This window comes from Pagrus pagrus, assembly GCF_965226575.1.
Source record: "Pagrus pagrus genome assembly, chromosome: 9".
NCBI lineage: Eukaryota > Metazoa > Chordata > Actinopteri > Spariformes > Sparidae > Pagrus > Pagrus pagrus.
In genome coordinates this window covers 605,329-625,258 of record NC_140193.1, presented here as the reverse complement: position 1 = coordinate 625,258, position 19,930 = coordinate 605,329, and the positions used below count along the sequence as shown (strand labels likewise).

Here is a 19,930-nt window from a genome sequence, read left to right as displayed (position 1 = left end):
CTTATTGATTATACTATTGACAGCACAAATAAAGGTAAAGAAACGTTCCTGTCGAGTGGAGTTCATCAGTATTTACACGTTGTAACATAAAGTTCTGGTCTTCATGATGGACTCACTAAAGAACCTGTTTTAGGGTTAGGGTTCTGCATGTTGAAGTCCAGAATGATTTTAATCATGAGACGTTAAATTGACTCATAACAACCAGACGGACGAGAACACGACGAGCGATCAGTAACGAAGCGTCTCGTGGTGTCTGCAGGTTATCCCGACCCGGAGGTGGTCTGGTACAAAGACGACCAGCCCATCAAAGAGACCCGACACTTTCAGATCGACTACGACGAAGAAGGAAACTGCAGCCTGGTCATTTCAGAGGTCAGAGGTCAACTGTTGGAGTAATCAGAGTATCTGCTGCGTTTCAAAAGACACTCAGTAGAAAGAACCTGATGATTTTATGTGATTGTCAATAAAATGAATTAATTTAATAATAAGTTTGACTCAGAATGGAAACACTGAGTTACAGAGTTTTAATGTCGGACATCTTGTAATGACGTGACGACGTGTTGATTCCTGCAGGTGTCAGGTGACGACGACGCCAAGTACACAGTGAAGGCTGTGAACAGTCTGGGGGAGGCGACCTGCACCGCCGAGCTGCTGGTGGAGGTGATGGCTGGAGAGGAGGAGGAGGAGGAGGAGGAGGAGGAGGAATAAAGCAGGAGGAAGAGGAGCAGGCAGAGCAGGAGCAGCAGGAGGAGAAGGAGGAGGAGGAGCAGGAGCAGGAGGAGGTGCTCCTCCGCAGACCTGAGCAGGAAAACAAACCCACAGTAACAGATTGTGTTGTTGTGATTGGAGGAGCAGGTGGGCGGGGCTTGTAGTGAACATGTGATAACTCCACCATCATTTATTCATCACAGGCCCCGCCCACCTGACACCTGTGGAGAACAAGCCCCGCCCCTCTCAGCTTAGCCTCCATTCATTGGTTCCTCCAACAAAACTCTGTCTAAAAGATGCAAATTGAAACAGTCGAATAATTGTTAACAAAAAAAAAATTATTTAAACTAAAATAAAAAGTCAAATTTTATCTGAATGAGACAAAATGCAGAATCATGTTTCAGCTCCAGACGAAGACGTGATGATTCATACATTGATGAAGGTTTAATCAATAACATTCAGCTCCCAGGGCTTCTCTGCAAAGACTCATGGGAGATGTAGTTGTTGTAGTTGGAGGTTGTGGGACTTCAGCTCTCTGAACCAGAACCATGACCAACGTACTGTATGTGGACCAGACCTGCTCCCTGTGGCAGTCCAGGTGAGGAAGATGATGGTACGATGGAAGCAGAGAAGAAGAGTGATGAAGCATAGACAGACAGAGCTTTATATCCACAGAGCTCGCTCACGCAACCATAAAGTGGCTTACTGTCATCACGTTAGCGCTGAAGCTAACAGTGATGAAGATGATCCAGATTTAACTGAACTTCACCAGAACTCACAAACAGCTAACACATGTTTGTTCACCAACATTAGCTAACTGGCTACAGAGTCCAGAAACATCATGATACAATTAATGTCTCGTATCAAATCAAATCAGTTGCTTAAAAATGTATCTATTGATTAATTAGAATGGAAATAATCACTGGATGCAGGTCTGAAGCTAGCTAAAATTAGCTTAGCTTACTTTAGCAGTGGTCAGGGTCGTGAGAAGTGATTTAAAAGAGCTTTTAAACAGTTTAACAATAAATAACTGAAATTTGTTGAAAAATACATAAATGTGTTAAATGATGCTGTTTTGTAGGTTTTACACAATGAGTCATCAAAAATAAATTAGCTTGCAGCTAATGTTAGCATAATCCACGACACTCAGTGATATTAGCACCACAGTTAGCACGTTTTCTGTATCTGACATAACTGAATGCAATTTATTAGCAGTGTTTTCATGCTAGCGTCACCCTGTGAGTCTCAGGTCACATCAGCCTTAACGCTGACGCGACCCAGCTCTGTGGATAAAAGGCTCCGAGTGAGAATCAGCGTGATGATGCATCATAAAACCAGAACCCATTTTGGACCCAGCTGCTCTGGTGTTGAGCTGAGAAACATCTTCTGTTTGAGCACTTTTTCTTTTGTCTTGTTTGTATTTTCTTTTTTGTTTTTTACCCCCAAACTTCTTACAGCTACGATCACCTCAGCCTTACGTCGTCAGCCTTAAAGCAACACGGTGACAATGTAACCAGCGTCACAGTGATTTCAGTTCCTTCCACCAGATGTTTGTCACATTGTGGGACAGAACCGGTCCTTTTTCTTTTTGTTACCTTAAACAGATGTTTGTCAGCAGCGTCACATTAAACATGATCCCCAAACCTAAACAACGTAACGCTACAGGACGCCTTCAGATCTGAGTCCAGTCAGTTTCACCTTCTGTTTATGAAATTTAACCACAAAATCAGGAAATCCTTGTCTTGTGAATAAGATAATTGAGAATTGCAGTGTTGAGTTTATTTTATTGTTCTGATTTGCCTCCGTCTGGTTTCTGAACATTAGATTAAATCCAGCAGCTCCGGGATCGTTCTGTCCCCTCGGTGTGGTGAAAGTCGTCACACTGATGTCCAATCTTTAAACTTTTACATCTTTTTTTTTACACATTCCAGCTGTTTGTTTGAGCTTTAAAACAAAAGAAGGGCTGAAAACCAAAGAGACGTGTTGAAGAGTCACAGGAGTGTTTGTGTGTTTGTTCATGTTTAAACCAGTTTGTGTTTCAGAATGTTTTATTTTTAGACTTATTTAATGCACAGACTCATAATTATAATATTATCATTTGAGCATCCGTCTTCTCTGAGATCCTCGTCAGCACTTCATTTGTCACAGTTAATACGACCCCCCCCCACACACACACTCCTAGAATGATTTGTTTTGTATTAGATGTATGTAGATTATATTTCTCTAATTTTTATAAATATATCAGTTTGATGAACTGCAGATGATGTATGAGAACACTACGACTGTAGTTACTCACAGAAACTAAATAAATGTATCACAAAACCAAACAGCTGCTGTTGTTTTCTGTGTTTACACTGTACATTAATAAAAACATCATGAAAATACATTATTAAATACATTAATAAATACATTATTAAATACGTTATTAAATACATTAATTACATTAATAAATACATTAATAAATACATTAATTACATTAATAAATACATAATGAAAATACATTAATAAATACATTATTAAATACATTATTAAATACATTATTAAATACATTATTATTGATATATTTATTTAATTTGTTAGTTTTTTAATACAAACAATCCTGAAGAGTTTTTCTCCACAGAGTGACAGATCTGTCGTCTCGGTTTCTAAATGATCTGAAACATTGATTGTTCGCATTTAATGATTTTAACTGTAAAGTCTCATAAAGAGTCGGACGTGTGATTTGTTTGCAGCTGATGTTTTATCTCTTCATGTGACGACACCATCAGCTTCAGTGAAGATCAAATAAAACAGAAACCTTTGAAATAAATATTCATTTTAACTTTTCTCCATAATTTTTTTAAAAAATCATTAAATGTAGAAAAAACCACAAGTGACTGTAAATGTTTGATATTATGACTGAGAAGAAATAAAATATAGAAAAATGTGAAAACAAACAGTAAAGATGAATGAATCTTTATATCGTGCAGGTTTAATGAAACTCGCCTCAGAGAAGAAACAGCTGGATGAACATGACAGGGAGATGAATTATGTTGCTTTTATATAATAGATTTACATATTATTAAATATATAAATACTATATAAATATAAATAACGGTGTAAATTAAGATAATATATAAAACTATACAATAGATAATATCTTTGACTCAAGCTGATTATCTTCTTATTTCTAAGTAAAGTTGAACATTGAGTTGTTAAAATATTAAAATTATTTTATTCCTGTGTGTATAATATATTTGACTGCCTTAATTTAATTTAATTTATCTTAATGTAATTTAACTTACTGTAATTTAACTTGATTTAATTTAACTTACTGTAATTTATCTTAATGTAATTTAACTTACTGTAATTTAACTTGATTTAATTTAACTTACTGTAATTTGACTTAATGTAATTTAACTTACTGTAATTTAACTTGATTTAATATAACTTACTGTAATTTAATGGATTCATTAAATGAATAAAGGGATGTTAGCTGAGGATGTGTGTGTGTGTGTGTGTGTGTGTGTGTGTGTGTGTGTGTGTGTGTGTGTGTTTGTGTGTGTGTGTGTGTGTGTGTGTGTGTGTGTGTGTGTGTTGGTGCAGCAGGGGGCGCTGTCTGCTGACACACACTCAAACAACACTCAACAACAGGAAGCTGAGCTCTGAGCATGCGCGCTGAGTCAGCTGTGTGGACGGTTTGGTTGCGGAGTTAAAAAGTAGAACCGAGCCGCTGCTTTTAGTTTTGTGTTGGTTCTCCGGGACTCGATGGCCGGAACCGCGCTCAAGAGACTCATGGCCGAGTATAAACGTGAGTTAACGAATCAGACCGTGTCGTCACACCGCCTTCAGCCAATAGGAGAACTTGTGACGTTAGCAAACAGGCTAAGCTAACAGTCCCGTGAGCTTCTGTAATCCTCCTGTGCCAAACCTCCTTTAAAAAATCGTCTGTTTAAATGATTTATTTGTTGCTCCGCAGTTTCACTCATGTATTGCAACATAGTTTGGCTAGTTTGATGAAAGGGTGAAATGTTACTATAATTCGGCATCATTTATATAAATCTAGTAGCAGTCGTCGCGGTAAAATAACATTATATAATTTGTTTGTGTGGCTCGTCAGCGCTCACCAGAATGTTAGTAACTTGGACGGTAATGATGGATCTTCAGTAACGATATTTATTTATCATTAACAATATTTAGTGAAGCTAATTCTTCTATGCCGAACTAAAGATTAGAGGTTAATAATGCGCTATAGACCTTTGTGCTACACAGCAACGCAGTTAAATAATGCTAACGCTCTGATTATGATCATTTTAATAGTTTTTTAGATTAAGTTTGGTACATCTGGAGTTAGCGGGGCTAGCCTTGCCTACTCGATTAGCTAGGAGGATTGGGAGATTAGTCTTTTAATTAGACTAATACTTAGTCCTGTTTTAGCAGGTTAGTGTGCATATTAACTTAATTAGTTTGAATTTAAGACGATACGTGCTTGTTTACCAAAGATGTGCTGTTAGCTTGTCAGCCTGTCAGCAGCTGTTACGCCCACCTCTGTAGTTTTTACTGTTAGCATGTTAGCTCAGTTAGCAACACCCGTGTTTCTGTTCTGTCTCTTTATTTAAACCAGAGAGAAGTAGAGTTAAACTGTGACAGCAGAAACTGGTTCAGTCACCTGATAAAGACTGTTTACTAATGTGAAGAAGAGGTCAGAGGTCACAGCGTCTTTACCTGTGTGTGTGTGTGTGTGTGTGTGTGTGTGTGTGTGTGTTTCAGAGCTGACTCTGAACCCACCTGAGGGGATTGTTGCAGGTGAGTCCTGACTCATGTTGAGGTCCTCGGCTCATTAATGATGATTATTTTCTTCATTCATTATAAACTGAAGCTCACTGAGATGTTTCCTGTTTTGTCTGATCAAAGTTCTTAAGTTTGTTGTGATATAAAACGATATTCTCACATTGGATCATTCGTCACATAAAACGCTGATAATCAGAATAATTGCTGATTAATGAACACAGTGATTGGTTAATAGTCACGATGTGGATCATCGAGGTGTCTGTGCTGTTACGTGTAATCTAGTTTTTTGGTTTTTGTTTCAGGTCCGGCCAATGAGGAGAACTTCTTTGAATGGGAGGCTCTCATCATGTGAGTACACCTGCATGTCGATGAAACACCTGGGTTCATACATGAAATAATAATAGTAATAGATAATAAGTGTTTGATGCTGCATGAGATCATTGCTGTGGAAACACACATGAACAGAACCTGTGAACCTGCTCGTCGCAGCTGAAGCATTAATGAGGAGGAACAGCTTCAGTCTGTGTTTCAGGTGTCTGAGCTCTGTGCAGGTATAAACATCCTCGATTAGGAGTCATTTTGTTTGTTCTGCTGTTCTGTTATCACACTGTGTCCTGCAGGTGTCAGTGTTCCCACACTAACAGTTGAGCTCAGAGGAGAATCTGAATGATGTGGTTCTGATTCACAGAGAGCTCAGCAGGAGATTGGACTTTATTTACAGCTCGTTAAGTTTCTAGTTTGTCTATCAAAGTGTTGTTTTGTTTGTGCAGAGCCTCCAGACAAGACTGAGGGTTTACCACCAGCTCAGTTTTTGGATTAATGTTGTTATTAGGGCCCTATGACTTGGCCGATTAAAACGGAATCTATTTTGAACGCAGAATTTGACATAATTTAACTGAAACGCTGCTGTTGTGTGGAAGAGGAACGTATGTCTGGGGAAAACTGCACGGAGGGAAGCAAATCTGCGTGGCACAACAAGCCCCCTCCACAGACTGAGCCCCTCCCCCTTCAAAACGATGTAAGCATGGCGAGCCCACGGCTCTGTCTGACAGGTGGGAAAGAGGGAGTAGCTCACAAGGACTAACTCGTCCTACAGCTTAAATAACCTGTTTAAGTTACTTTTGAAGGAGTTTAAAATGTTTGGTTGTTGTTTTATGACAAGTCAACTAAAGTTTCATTACTTGCTGCTTGTTTTTGATGGACTTTAATGTACTGTACGTACAGTATTGAGGAAATGTGTTGTTGTCACCTCAATAAATTAAAGTTAATTTCTATTTAATTTGTGTACATTTTAGTCATTTACATTAAAACACACTGTTTTTGGTAGTAAAATAAGAGTAAAAGGTAAAAAAAACAGGATTCCCAAAACTTAAAACAGATTTTATATTATATTTGTCTTATAAAGCACCAGAAATAACGGGAGTGTGTTTTTGGTGATGATTTACTTTAATTATTCGTTTTATCTGAACTTTAATCAGGAAGTGTCAGTAAGAAAAGACCAGAGAGGCATGAGAGAGAGTCAGTCTGTTTATAACAGTTTTATTCTTAATTAAAAATGCTTTAATTGTTGTGTTTAAACGTCTGATAATCAGTCTGACAGACTCACCCTAATCGAGTCGTTGTTTCCAGTAGGAAATGACCAGTAAGAGACGTCTGCAGTCAGTTAGAGCAGGTGGAAGCTGCAGTCAACGTGATGTCAGTGAAGGCAGCAGCTGGAGTCATCATCGTTAGATATAATTGAGCCTCCTGCTGCTGCTCTTCTTCTTCTCTGTCTTCTCTTCTTCTTCTTCTTCTTCTCTGTCTTCTCTTCTTCTTCTTCTCTGTTGTTGTTGTTGGCGTGCCAGCAGTTTCGGTCACCCTTCAATTTAACCTGCAGCTCATTCACAGGTGAACACATTCCTGCTCAGTGTGACATCATCACCACACCCATAATTACCTGAGACAGTCAGGTAGAGGACTGCTAGAACCTCCTAAATGAACACTAGAACCTCCTCTTTGACTGCTAGAAACGGTTCTTTGACCACTAAAACAATCTGAAGGATGTCTAGAACCACGTCAGTGACGTCTAGAACTTCCAGAAGAACCACTAGAACATCCACAAACCTCTGACAGGACAGCTAGAACTTCCCAAATGACCCATAGAACCGTAGGCCACCTCCTCTGATCACCCACCTACAATGCAGTACCGAGTTCTCTCCCCAGACAGCTTGTAGCCCAAAGCTAACTCACTGAGTCCATGGCAACATTATACTTCCTGTTTACGTCCTCCAAAGCATCATGGGAACTGTAGACAAAGACAAAGGACATATAGGAGGGAGAATCTATTAATAATGTTCATGTTGCACTGTAGATGTTTTCATGGACACTGTCCTCTGGTCTCCTGTAGTGTTCATGATGACGTCTTTCACAGTGTGCAGTTCACTCTAACAGTGTGTCTCTGTGTCTCTGTGTCTCTATGTTATGTTGTCTCTGTGTGTCTCTGTGTGTCTCTGTGTCTCTATGTTATGTTGTCTCTGTGTGTCTCTGTGTGTCTCTGTGTCTCAGGGGTCCTCAGGACACGTGTTTTGAAGGCGGAGTGTTTCCAGCGGTGCTCAGCTTCCCCTCTGATTATCCTCTCAGTCCTCCAAAGATGAGGTTCACCTGCGACATGTTTCACCCCAACAGTAAGTCTCACCTTTCTTCTTCTTCTCGTCCTTTACTCGACTGTCTTCATGTCACCTTCTGCTCCTCCTCCACTTCATCTCAGAGGGAACTGTTGTAGTTGCTCCACTACATTTATCTGACAGCTTTAGTTACTTTACTCTGATTTTGTTCTGACGTCACCGTCCTGAGGTCTCAGCGTGGTGGAGCAAAAACAACCAGGATCAGTCCTGTGACCTCAGACCAGAGTCCTGTGACCTCAGACCAGAGTCCTGTGACCTCAGACCAGAGTCGTGTGACCTCAGACCAGAGTCGTGTGACCTCAGACCAGAGTCCTGTGACCTCAGACCAGAGTCCTGTGACCTCAGACCAGAGTCGTGTGACCTCAGACCAGAGTCGTGTGACCTCAGACCAGAGTCGTGTGACCTCAGACCAGAGTCCTGTGACCTCAGACCAGAGTCCTGTGATGCCTCAGTAGCAGCAGAATGTGCTGAGACTCTGTGTTTGGCTGTGAACCCGTCATTTGACGAGTCGCAACCTGCCTCACAGCTCTGCTGCTGTTAGCATGCTGTTAGCATGTCGTTAGCATGCTGTCATTAGTGCTTTGATTAGTGGGCTGAAGTCTGAGCGATGATGTCACAGCAGAAGACGGTCTGAGCACGCTCAGTACTGATTAGAGGACGGGACACCTGACCTGACCCGTTATCATCATCATCATCATCATCATTATCACACACACACACACACACACACACACACACACACACACACACACCAGCATGGCCCTGAGCTGAACTTCCTGCTGTAACTGTATCGTCTGATCCTCCATCAACAAACAGCAGCAGATGAAGATAAAACACATGAAGAAGAAAACAGTGAGCTGAGCTGCACAGACGGGACCGTCTCTGCTGTAGGTGTCCAACATGTCTCTGCTGTAGGTGTCCAACATGTCTCTGCTGTAGGTGTCCAACATGTCTGTCAGGGACAAATCTTTACTTCTCTGGTCGACAGTTGCTGCTGTGACCCTTCAGCTCTGACAGCAGGTTGATGGTTTGATTCCCGCTGCAGCTGTCAGACAGCATGAAGCACCTCCATGACAGGAAGCCAACAGGAAACACTTATCAGCCCTGATAGCCGGCTGCTCTGTCAGATGTTTGATGGCAGCTCGAGCCAGATTCACTGATAATCTCTGATTTCCTGAGTCTCTCCTGACACACGCATGTTTGTTCTGTCAGCGTGAAGCTGCACTGGATCACAAATGTACATTTCTCTAACTTCTCCAGACGTCAGTGCAAGTGTTCAAAGTGTGTTCACCTTCACAGCGTCTCACAGCGTCTCACAACTTTCAACCAAAGTGTCTCAACTTTAAACAAAAAGTTATTATATACATATACATATATTATATCCTCTACCTCCTCTTCCTCCACCTCCTCCACCTCCTCCTCCTCCTCCTCTTCCTCCCCCTCCTCCACCTCCTCCTCCTCTTCCTCTTCCTCCTCCTCCTCCTCTTCCTCCCCCTCCTCCACCACCTCCTCCTCCTCCTCCTCCTCCTGCTGTAGTCTATCCAGATGGTCGGGTGTGTATCTCCATCCTCCACGCTCCAGGTGATGATCCGATGGGCTATGAGAGCAGTGCAGAGAGGTGGAGTCCGGTCCAGAGTGTGGAGAAGATCCTGCTGTCAGTGGTCAGCATGTTAGCAGGTAAGTACCTGTGTCTTCACCTGGACGTAGCGCTCATAGAGCTGCACACGCTGGAGCTGAAGGTTTCACTGGACCAGACCCAGAAACATGAAACAGCCACAAAATGAAAAATTATCTCCATGACTCAGTGATGCTGCTTTCACAAGTCTTGTTTATAAATGAAAATCTCTGTGTCTAATGTCCCCTGTCTCCTCTCTGGTCTCTCTTGTCTCCTCTCTGGTCTCCTCTCTGGTCTCCTCTCTGGTCTCTCTTGTCTCCTCTCTGGTCTCTCTTGTCTCCTCTCTTGTCTCCTCTCTTGTCTCCTCTCTGGTCTCTCTGGTCTCCTCTCTTGTCTCTCTTGTCTCCTCTCTGGTCTCCTCTCTGGTCTCCTCTCTTGTCTCTTCTCTTGTCTCTCTTGTCTCTCGTCTCCTCTCTTGTCTCTCTTGTCTCCTGTCAGAGCCGAACGATGAAAGCGGAGCGAACGTCGACGCCTCTAAAATGTGGCGTGAGGACAGAGAGCAGTTTTACAAACTCGCCCAGAAGATTGTTCGCAAGTCTTTGGGCCTTTAGAGATGATGTCATCACTCTGCGACGGCGGCCAGCACTCTGTGTTTGTGTTTACTTCAGGGACACTCGTCTTTCCTCCTCCGCTGCCTTTTCACTCAGAGAACACACTCACTGACTGTCCTCCTCATTACCATGGAAACCAGCAAACACACACACAGAGTGCTGCGGAGACGGACGGATCAATAAACTGATTGATGGACGTCACAGATGTTTGGATCAATCAGAATCCAAATGTTACGAAACTTCAAATTTACAACGAGTCGACAGAAGAAGAAGAAAACTGGTCTGTGATTGGTTGACGAGTGTCATGTGATCATCACCACCTGTAAGGACGTTTCACAGCGACAGCAGCAGTCAGCCAATCGAACGTGTAGAACAGCCTCAGCATGAATTATTATTATTGTTATTATTGTTGTTGTTACAGTCGAACACTGATGACAATCAACAGCAACAATCAGAAATCAAAGACATAAAAGTGATAAACTACAGACACAGAGAGGGAAATGATGCGTTCAAGGTACCTCAGCAGAAAACAGTAAATATGTGTTTATAAATTAAAAGTCGTCTTTCAGCTGAATATTAGTGTTCATATTTTATGTTATGTCACATTAGTGTCGACACAAGCGTTAACTTTCAGCAATGAAGACTATGAATAGAATATTTGTTAAAACTCTGTTTCACTGAGCGGATACTTCATAAACAATAAATAAAAACAACCTTTTACTTAAAAACTATCTAATTCTTAAAAGTCAGAATTCTTCACTTGTTTTCTACATAAACAAGTTTTTCCGCATTGATCTTTATGTTTAAAGATCTCAGAGCACAGATGAAGCGTGACGCTTTATAGACCGAACGGTTAATTGAAATAAATAACAGATAAAACGATAACTAGAGTAATCGCCGGAGTCCGTGATGTTTCCTGCTGCTGTCGGTCTGAAACACCTGATGAACCTCCAGGAGCTTCTCTCAGCTGGACTTCATGCACTTTATCTCCAGAGGACGAAGCTCTGCGTCAGAGGAGCTCCGGCTGCTGCGAGCGGCGTCTTTATTTTTTTAAAAGAAGCTGGAAGTTCTTCGTCTGGTTTCTGTTGACGGGACGATGGACAGGAAGTTTTAGTGTGAAGAGTTTCTTTTAATTTGTCTTTTAATTTGAAAATACTTAACGACAATAAACTGAGGGAAGAAAAACAGACGAGTGTCGTTCATCTGTCGGTTTTTACTGAAACAGTTTATATCTGACACTTGCTGCAGTTACTGTACTGAACCACTTCCATCTGCTACTTTACACTTCACTTGATACCTTTAGTTACTAGTTACTTTACAGATTACAGTCAGATAAAAACAGTGATTGTGACGATCAGCTGACTCACAGTTTACACATATAAATATATATGGATCAGTTACTTTACTGATACTTTTGATACTTTAGCACATTTAACATCAGATACTTTAAGACTTTTACTCGAGTACTTTGTCTGGGTGACTTTCCCTTTTACCAAAGTAATATTTTAGCACCATATCTTTACTTTTACTCAAAGTTTAATCAGGACTTTTGGTACTAACGACACTGATCAATACAAAATATAATTAACTTGTAAATTATCACATATATAAAGTTTATACTACTGCACCAGAAAACACATGATGTGAAGAACAAACAGTTAAAGAAATAAATATTTATTGTGTGAATATGTTTCTGATGCTCTTTGATGCTTTCAGCTTGTTGGAAGTCAGTTTGTTATAAATTCAGTAACCATGACGACAGGTTTAAGTGCTTTAAATTCACCGCAGCCTCAGATTAATGCTTCTCCATGGCAACAGCAGCTGAGGCTCATGGGTGTTGTAGTGTGTAGAGATATAAATCACAGTGAACCAAACTGTAAATAACTTAAAGGCTCTACGTCAAGTTTGTAGAAATGTGGTGAAGTAAAGAAAAAGAGAAATGACAGCAGAGAGACGTACCTGAGACAGGTGACGTGTGTGTGTGTGTGTGTGTGTGTGTGTGTGTGTGTGTGTGTGTGTGAGATCACAGCAGCTTCCTGTCTCGACCTGCCTCTGACAATAACACACCATCAAAGACACTCCATCAGTTACTGTCAGTGTGTGTGCACAGACAGGCTATTAGTGCTGCTAAAACTGTGTTTACAGACACACTGTCATTACCTGCGTGTGTGTGTGTGTGTGTGTGTGTGTGTGGTTAGACATTAACTGCTGTATTAAAGCAGAAGGTGTGGACTCATGTAGTCCTGTTGGTAAATAAAGGTGAGTGAGATGAGTCTCTCCTCCAGCTCCAGATTAAATGACATGACATAACATGGTTAGCCTAGCTTAGCGCAAAGACTGAAGAGCAGCCTCGCTCCATCAGAAGAGAAAAAATTGGAAAATTTAAACTTTGTCAGCCACAAAAATCATTCATGGGACTCGATGCGGCAGTCGGTCGGTGTTGCTTTCAGGTAAACGCCCACTGAGCCAAGAGTTTGTGTCCGATTGGCTCCAGAGAACCACTCTAGCGACCGGCACGGATTTTCCTACAAGCTGATGTATATTTTTCTGCTGGAGTGAAAATTGTGGAAGCAAGGTGGTGGTGGCTCCTCCACTGTGGCTCTCAACATCCCACCACATACACACCAATGCAAACATCTGAAGGTGGCTGAAAAGTTACCGATGTTTGAACTGCGACTGTGCAAAAAGTCTGAATGCTGTGAGAGAGATGAATACAAGATTTAATGTAGACACATAGTGGAATATTTCAGAGTTTGAATGGAGTTTCTATCTGGAAGTGTGAATGACTAGATGAGTTTTGAAAACGCTTGAAAAAGTGTGAAATGTGGGATTTGTTGAACATTCTGTAATCTGCTGAAACGTTGAACGACGTGAGGGAGAGAAACAGACGCGGTCGAGTCCCAACTGAGATGAACGTTATATATGAACGTTAGATATCATAATAAAACATAACATATGTTGTGAATGTTGACTCAGCATCGACACAGACATGATGGAGGCCGGAGGTGGGGAAGCTGCTAAACACAAAGTGAAGCGAGAAAACAGAGCAGAGAGATTAAACATGGAACAACATTTCCGCCATTTCAACAGTTTTCTGAACTCGGCTCTCTGGCAAAGAACCGAAGCTGTCGAGAGGATGACGAAGAAAATGGAGCTCCTGACAGCGGAGAAGATGGCGGACCCGCGGCGGGTCAGGTTCAGGTGAGGTCACCTGTTAGTATCTTTTACTTGTTTCAGAAACAGTTTTAGTTAAATATTTCAACCACTCAGGACATCGTCCAGGACCAGGCGATAGTTTCTGGTTAAACCAGAAACAGCTGCCAAATCACCACCAGACAGAACCAGTAAATGTTTCTCTCCTCTCTTGACTTCAGCTGCTGTTTAATGTTCCTTTTGTTTGGTAACATGCTGAAATTCAAATGTCTTCTCATCTCCAGCATCAGCAGCAGGTACAGGAACATGGTGCAGGTATGAGACGTCCTCCAGCTTCAGACCCGGCTGCCAGATTGGCCTCAGCACTCGGTTCATTCAGTGTCGATGCATCAGGCTGGATTCTGGGGCTTCAACCACCAGCTGTGCCGGATTTGGGCCACAGCTGGGCCGACAGAACCAGGGTGAGTTCTCTCGTGTGTGTGTGTGTGTGTGTGTGTGTGTGTGTGTGTGTGTGTGTGAGCCTTTTGTTCTGGTTCTCCTCCTCCTGAGCTTTATCACAGACTAATCACCTGTCGGCTCTGTGGAGGATTTTCCTTGAGAAACACTTAGTGAGCTGTTATCTCCTCCCCCCATCACACTGCTGACATTCCTCCGTTCACACTGTGTTTGGATGTTTGCAGCTCTTATCACAGCGTCTACAGACCAAACTTCATGTTCAGTTTCAGTCCAGTTTAACTTTGACTCTGATCCATCAGTCTGTTGTTTAACTGCTGAAGAACTCAACATTTGATGGTCGTGTCCGTATCAGTGTATTTGTTTTTTTCTTGTATTTATTAACCTTTGACTTACGCTACGAAGATCAGGATAGAGATGCAAACTACTCACAGGGCTAGTTAGTGAGCTAACCGCTAACATGCTAGCCAGCCAGGCTAGCACCGGTCCCTCTGAGCCTCTCTCTTTTCTCTCTCTGCATTTTGTCCAAGCTAATGAACATGTTTGCTCACCTAACTTATCAGTTCATTAGCTCAATCGCTAAAATGGGGCTCTTCAAGCTATCAAGCTCGCTAACAGGAAGATAAGTCCGCTCAGTTTGCTAACAGCTGTTTTAGCATGAAGTCTCCGGTCGTCTTACTGTGTTAACCGGTTCATACTGACAGAAGAGCTTCCAGGATGCTAACACACAGCTAAGAAGCTACGTTAGCTTTCTTCACTTTGGACTCTCCGGCTCTCCGTCCACTCACAACTCAGCTCGGGACAGTTTGAACTTATGATTTAAAGTTCACCAAAATTTGCAAAGATTCACGATATGAGTGAATGAATTTTACTGGAATCAACTGAATTTCTCCTCTTTAAACACTTGTGTGAACAAGTACTAATGTCCGATGCCAAGACTGAAATGAAGACGAATCAAATGAACTCAAACAGAGTTCAGTCAGGTTCAGTTTGACTCACAGATCCTCTGATCATCTAAACTGCTGTCAGTTAATAAATCTGTCTAAATCTGCGACACGCCCTCACCTTACACATCTGTTAACCCTTTATGAACACCAATCATTCTGTTTCTGCTGTTATTTCAGGATTATCACCTGGAAACAGTCAAGTTTAAAGTCATGAAACGTGTTTCACTGGGAAACTTAAAGAAGCTTTTTAAAAGACAGCTCATGATGAAATACAAACGCATGTCTGTGAAGCTGCAGCCGTCACCAGCTGCCGTCAGGTCTGCAGGTCGGCGGATTGATGTTGACTCAGACATGAAAGCTGGATCAGCTCTGATGTGATGTGATGTGTGTGGATCCAGCAGAGAGCAGCTAAAGCCCGAATAATCCAGGTTTAAACCTGAACCTGGATCCTGTCCAGCAGGCCGAGACACGAATGAACCCACGAGACTCATTTCACCTGAGCAGGAGCAGGTACGGCAGGTGACTGAGCCTCACCAACGGTTCATATTTACAATGTTTAAATCATTTATTGAAATGACACTGTGTTTAACATTAATGAGACGTAGCCACAATCACAGTCCTGTGCTCCAGTGTTAACGTTACACATATTACAAACAGGCCACTTGTTAATGTTGAACAGGGGGAAGGACCCAGTTTGTTTCATTCACCTGCGAACAGACTTTGGTTCTTTTGGTTTCAGAGCTGTGGTCGGGGTTAAAGATGATACCTGTCACACACCTCAGCCAGATAAAGGATCAATGAGGCCGACAGACTCGACTACGATTCAACTGAACTGTCTGTTCCTGAACTCTTTGTGCGACGAGGGAACAGGATCTCCTTCATATCACCTCCTGCTGATTACATTATTCTTACAGCTTCCATAAATCACAAAATGTCCGCTCAGCTCTCCATAGATTGTTGAAGACTGTTGAGTTTGAGGACACAGTCAGAATGTAGGATATTTGCAACCCGATCGCCAAAATAAATGTCAGCAATGTTTCTGCAACACCACAGATAAGTTCAAACTTTCTGTTTTACTGGACATTTTTAAGGAGATCTGAGGAGATTTTGAGTGTTTTTGGCTATTTTTCATGGGAAGTTCGATATTTTCCATCTGTGATCGTGGCGACTAAAACAGCTGTTTAAAGCCGACCCATGATTGCTAACCCTGTGAGCCGAACACTTGTTCCAACTCAATCCCAAATGAAAAACAGTAACAGTAACTCTAACAAGTGTAGTTTTAACCTCTGCATTGATTTATTTAAAAAAAAGGTTTGACGTTTTTGGTCACAAAGACGTTTTTGTAGTGTCTTCAGAAAGGTCATTAAAAATAAATCAGTGCAGAGATAAAAAAATATCTGTGTTACTGTTTTTCGTTGGAATTGCTTCCCAAACCCCGACCAAGCTCCGACCAGAGCAGAAGCAGGATGAACATCTGTGGTGCTGCTGAAGTGCACCGGGCTCAGGTCTGCTGGGGTGACGGAGTCGTCACAGTGCCGTGTTCATGCTCTGGTTAGGTTCAGGCAGTTGTTGAAACAGCCTCGGACTGTGCTCACTGGTTTGGCTGTTTTGTCGCCTGTAGCTCCATCAACATTCCCGCCACCTCCCAACATGACAGTCAGGTAATAAACATGTAATGTGAACAGGATATGACACGTTTTGTACAAACTGCTGACATGTTGTCCTGACGACTGGTGATATTTGGGGCTCTGTAAGAGACTAAATGTGCCGTCCAACCGGCAATTAAACTACGAACTGGAAATGATCTTGACATGTAAATGAAGAGACAGAGCTGAGCTTTGAGTCAATGGAGAGACTTTTTAAAAATGAAGTCTTCACTTTAGCTGCTAAGCTAAACGTGTTAGCGTGCACCCTCGTCATGTCCAGGGTTACACATCGTCTCCTCAGGTCAGGTTGTGATCTCTGTGATCACAGCAGACGAGCTGCATGGAGACATCTGATGTTTGAATCATCTCCAGCTGCTTCAGGTGTTCAGCAGAACGCTGCAACTCTGTTTGTTTCTGTAGCAGCTCGATCACTCAAACACATCATTAATGAAGCCATCACACTGACCGATGCAGGTGAGCTGTGACACCCATAAACTCACCTGTGTGTGTGTGTGTGTGTGTGTGTGTGCGCGTGTGTCTCTCAGGTGTGTCAACATGTGAGGAGCAGGAGGGCGGGTCAGACAGGTAGGGGGCGGGGTTCCTGTTCACCTGGGGAATTCCTCTGTTCTGATCATCAACACACCTGAGGGACATACAGAGCAGAGATCAGTCACTTCTTCTCTTTTCATCTCTTCTTCAGATCAGATGTTTTCTCCGACAGATGAAACCTGTTTGTGTGTAACATTAAAATTCATTTGAGTAAATAAAATAAAGTATGAAATAAAAACAGAATCAGTTCAGACCTGCACGTCTGGATTCATGAATCACTGACAAAACATTTTATAAGTTAAATAAAATATCTCGATTTGCAGAATATTTCAGGTTCGAGTCATTTCATTGAAAATGATCTCTCATAAATCATCAGACTCACTCGTCTGTTTTCGTCCACAGTACTTGTATCTTTGACAGCCAGATGAAGATTAATCAAACTTGATGACGTCACATCACGAGTGGTTCAGGCCCAAATGTTTGTATGAGACGTTTAAATGTCACAGTAACATATGAGACAGATCGTATTTAAACGTGAAAGCATGTAAACCAGTGGACACCTGAAGATATGCAGCTGTAATTAAAAAAAACAGTTTCTTAATTTTGTGTCTTTATTATTGAGAATGCCATTAATCAATTCTGGGATATGTGGAGCAAGTTCAGCACAAAGCAACAGACATCACCCATCCAACATGGTGGCATCTGTACAAAGACAGACCAATAAATCAAATCAATTCAGATCAGTGTATTATACAAGAAAAACTCCAAACATTAGAAGAAACAGTTAAAGACAACCAAAACTCCCTTGATTTCCCAATTACTTGGGAAGAATTGACCACACAGACAAAATGTCTCCAGCCGAGGACAGCTTGTGGTCCAGGCAGCATTAAAAACCAAATGCTCTCTGCAGCAGCCAGAGCTGCAGGCTGCAGTGTTACAGCTGTTCAACACTGTGTTACAGTCGGATGTTTTCCTCACATCTGGTGCAAAGGGCTCATTTCCCCCATTCATAAGAGTGGGGACACATCAGACCTGATAACTAGCGTGGCCTCTGTGTCAGCAGCTGTCCAGCTGAATCATTCTGAATAAAAGAAAACCAGATTTCCTTGAGGACTCCATCTTGAGTAAAAGTCAAACTGGCTTCCTCCCAAAACACCGCACCACCGACCATGTACAGACCCTTCACACTGTGATTAACAAACATGTTCACCAAACAAAACATGGTCACATATTCACTTGTTTCATTGACTTCTCTGTTTGGCATGAAGGGCTCTGTTACAGGCTGCTACACTGTGGTACAGGGGGCAACATGCACCATCTGGTTAAATCAATGTATCTGGAAAATATATGTGCTGTTAAAACTGGAGACAAACAAACTGAAGTCTTCACCAGAGAAGAGGTGAACGCCAGGGCTGCAGTTTAACTCCACTCTATTCAACATGTATATAAATGAAGTTGCTGCTGAGTTGGGTCAGTGTGCTGCTCCCGGCCTCTCCCTCCTCGATACAGAGCTGAAGTCTCTGTTGTCCTACTGTCTCCTACTGAACAAGGACCACAGCAGCAGCTGGACACAGTAGAAAAGTCCTGTCAGAACTGGGCCCTGGCAGTAAACATGAAGAAAACTAATGTCATGATCTTTCAAAAACGCCCCAGATGTCAGGAGAACAAACACCAATTTACCATAAATAATCATGTCATTGAACGCAGCATGAGTTACACCTGCCTTGGTACAACATGACAGCATCAGGGAGTTTCAACATGGCAGTGATGCACTAAAGGAAACAGCTGAAGAGCCCGACATGCAACTAAGAGAACATTTATCATTTACAAACTCCAGTCAGAATCTGGCTTCAGAGATTTGATGGTGTCATCCAGCCCGTTATGCTGTACGGTGGTGAAGTCTGGGTCCACTCAGTCATCAGAACTGAACCCGCTGGGACAAACATCCAACAGAGTCTTTACATGCAGAAGTCTGCAGACACATTTTACACAGAAACACACCAACAAATGCATGTAGAGCAGAATGAGGCAGAGACCCGCTGATAATTAACATTCAACAGAGAACGCTCCACTTGTTAACCAGCTGAAGTCCAGCCAGAGACGCCTCCACTCCAAAGCCCTCCAGACTCTGAGCTGAGCCCAGAGAAGAGTCCCCTCTGTCAGCTGGTCCTGAGGCTGACTGCCCCTCTCAGACAGTCTGACAGCCTCACAACAACACTGCTCTCCCAACACAACCAGAGTCAACACATTATAACACAATGTAAAGAAACCTGCAACACTGGAGAGAAGAAACTAAAAGCCAAAGTGGATCAGAACCTTATCTCGCCCTGAAAACATGATGAGTCAGCAGAACATCTCTACTGTCAGAGATAGGAAGCAGAGACAGATGCTCACCAAGTACAGGCTCAGTGACCACAAACTGACAATCCAAACAGGAAGACACAAACAATCACGGCAACCAAAAGACAACACAACATGTGGTCACTGCTCGACAGGTGAGGCTGAGACAGAGATGCACTTTCTCCTACAATGTAAAACATTCAACGACACCAGGAACATTTATTTTAACAAGTTCAACTCTGTAATCTGAGTCCAAAGAGCTGAACCACCTCTCAACATTAAAATACTGCTGGGAGAAGGAGACAGGGCACACCTGCTGCACACACACACACACACACACACACTGTATATACTGTATATATAACTAATGTAAATCAATCTTGGTGTTGTGTTTGTGTTGTTGTTTGTTGTGTTCTGTCCGAATGTTTGGACAAGTTGTGTTTTGATGCTTTGGCAACATTGTTGTAAAACTTTC

At 42.2% G+C, this 19,930-nt stretch overlaps 3 protein-coding genes across 3 annotated transcripts in view; all 3 read left to right on the top strand.

Moving 5' to 3' along the window:
* The window catches only part of LOC311262829 (myosin light chain kinase, smooth muscle-like), a 56,138-nt gene extending 53,103 nt beyond the window's left edge, over positions 1-3,035 (top strand). Inside the window, 3 exon segments of the mRNA XM_084362571.1 lie at positions 260-372; positions 574-705; positions 708-3,035. Of these exon segments, the coding sequence (XP_084218697.1) occupies positions 260-372; positions 574-705; positions 708-872 (410 nt within the window). The 3' untranslated portion in view covers positions 873-3,035.
* A 1,316-nt stretch (positions 3,036-4,351) lies between these two features.
* Positions 4,352-11,554, top strand: ube2g2 (ubiquitin-conjugating enzyme E2G 2). The gene is made up of 6 exons (XM_084361998.1): positions 4,352-4,498; positions 5,458-5,493; positions 5,781-5,826; positions 8,023-8,141; positions 9,678-9,818; positions 10,255-11,554. The coding sequence occupies exons 1-6, from the start codon at positions 4,456-4,458 to the stop codon at positions 10,365-10,367; spliced, it is 498 nt and encodes a 165-aa protein (XP_084218124.1). The 5' UTR covers positions 4,352-4,455; the 3' UTR covers positions 10,368-11,554.
* Positions 11,555-13,279: 1,725 nt separating this feature from the next.
* The window catches only part of LOC311263169 (thrombospondin-type laminin G domain and EAR repeat-containing protein-like), a 31,073-nt gene continuing 24,422 nt past the window's right edge, over positions 13,280-19,930 (top strand). Inside the window, exons 1-2 of the mRNA XM_084363092.1 lie at positions 13,280-13,568; positions 13,805-13,981. The gene's annotated coding sequence lies outside the window, so the exon portion shown is untranslated. The remainder of the gene's footprint in view (positions 13,569-13,804; positions 13,982-19,930) is intronic.

Coding starts and splice junctions, on each gene's coding strand:
- ube2g2 (XM_084361998.1), top strand. CDS start 4,456: ATGGCCGGAACCGCGCTCAAGAGACTCATGGCCGAGTATAAAC. Junction 5,494..5,780: donor ACCTGAGGGGATTGTTGCAG/GTGAGTCCTGAC, acceptor TTTTTGTTTCAG/GTCCGGCCAATGAGGAGAAC. Junction 9,819..10,254: donor AGTGGTCAGCATGTTAGCAG/GTAAGTACCTGT, acceptor GTCTCCTGTCAG/AGCCGAACGATGAAAGCGGA.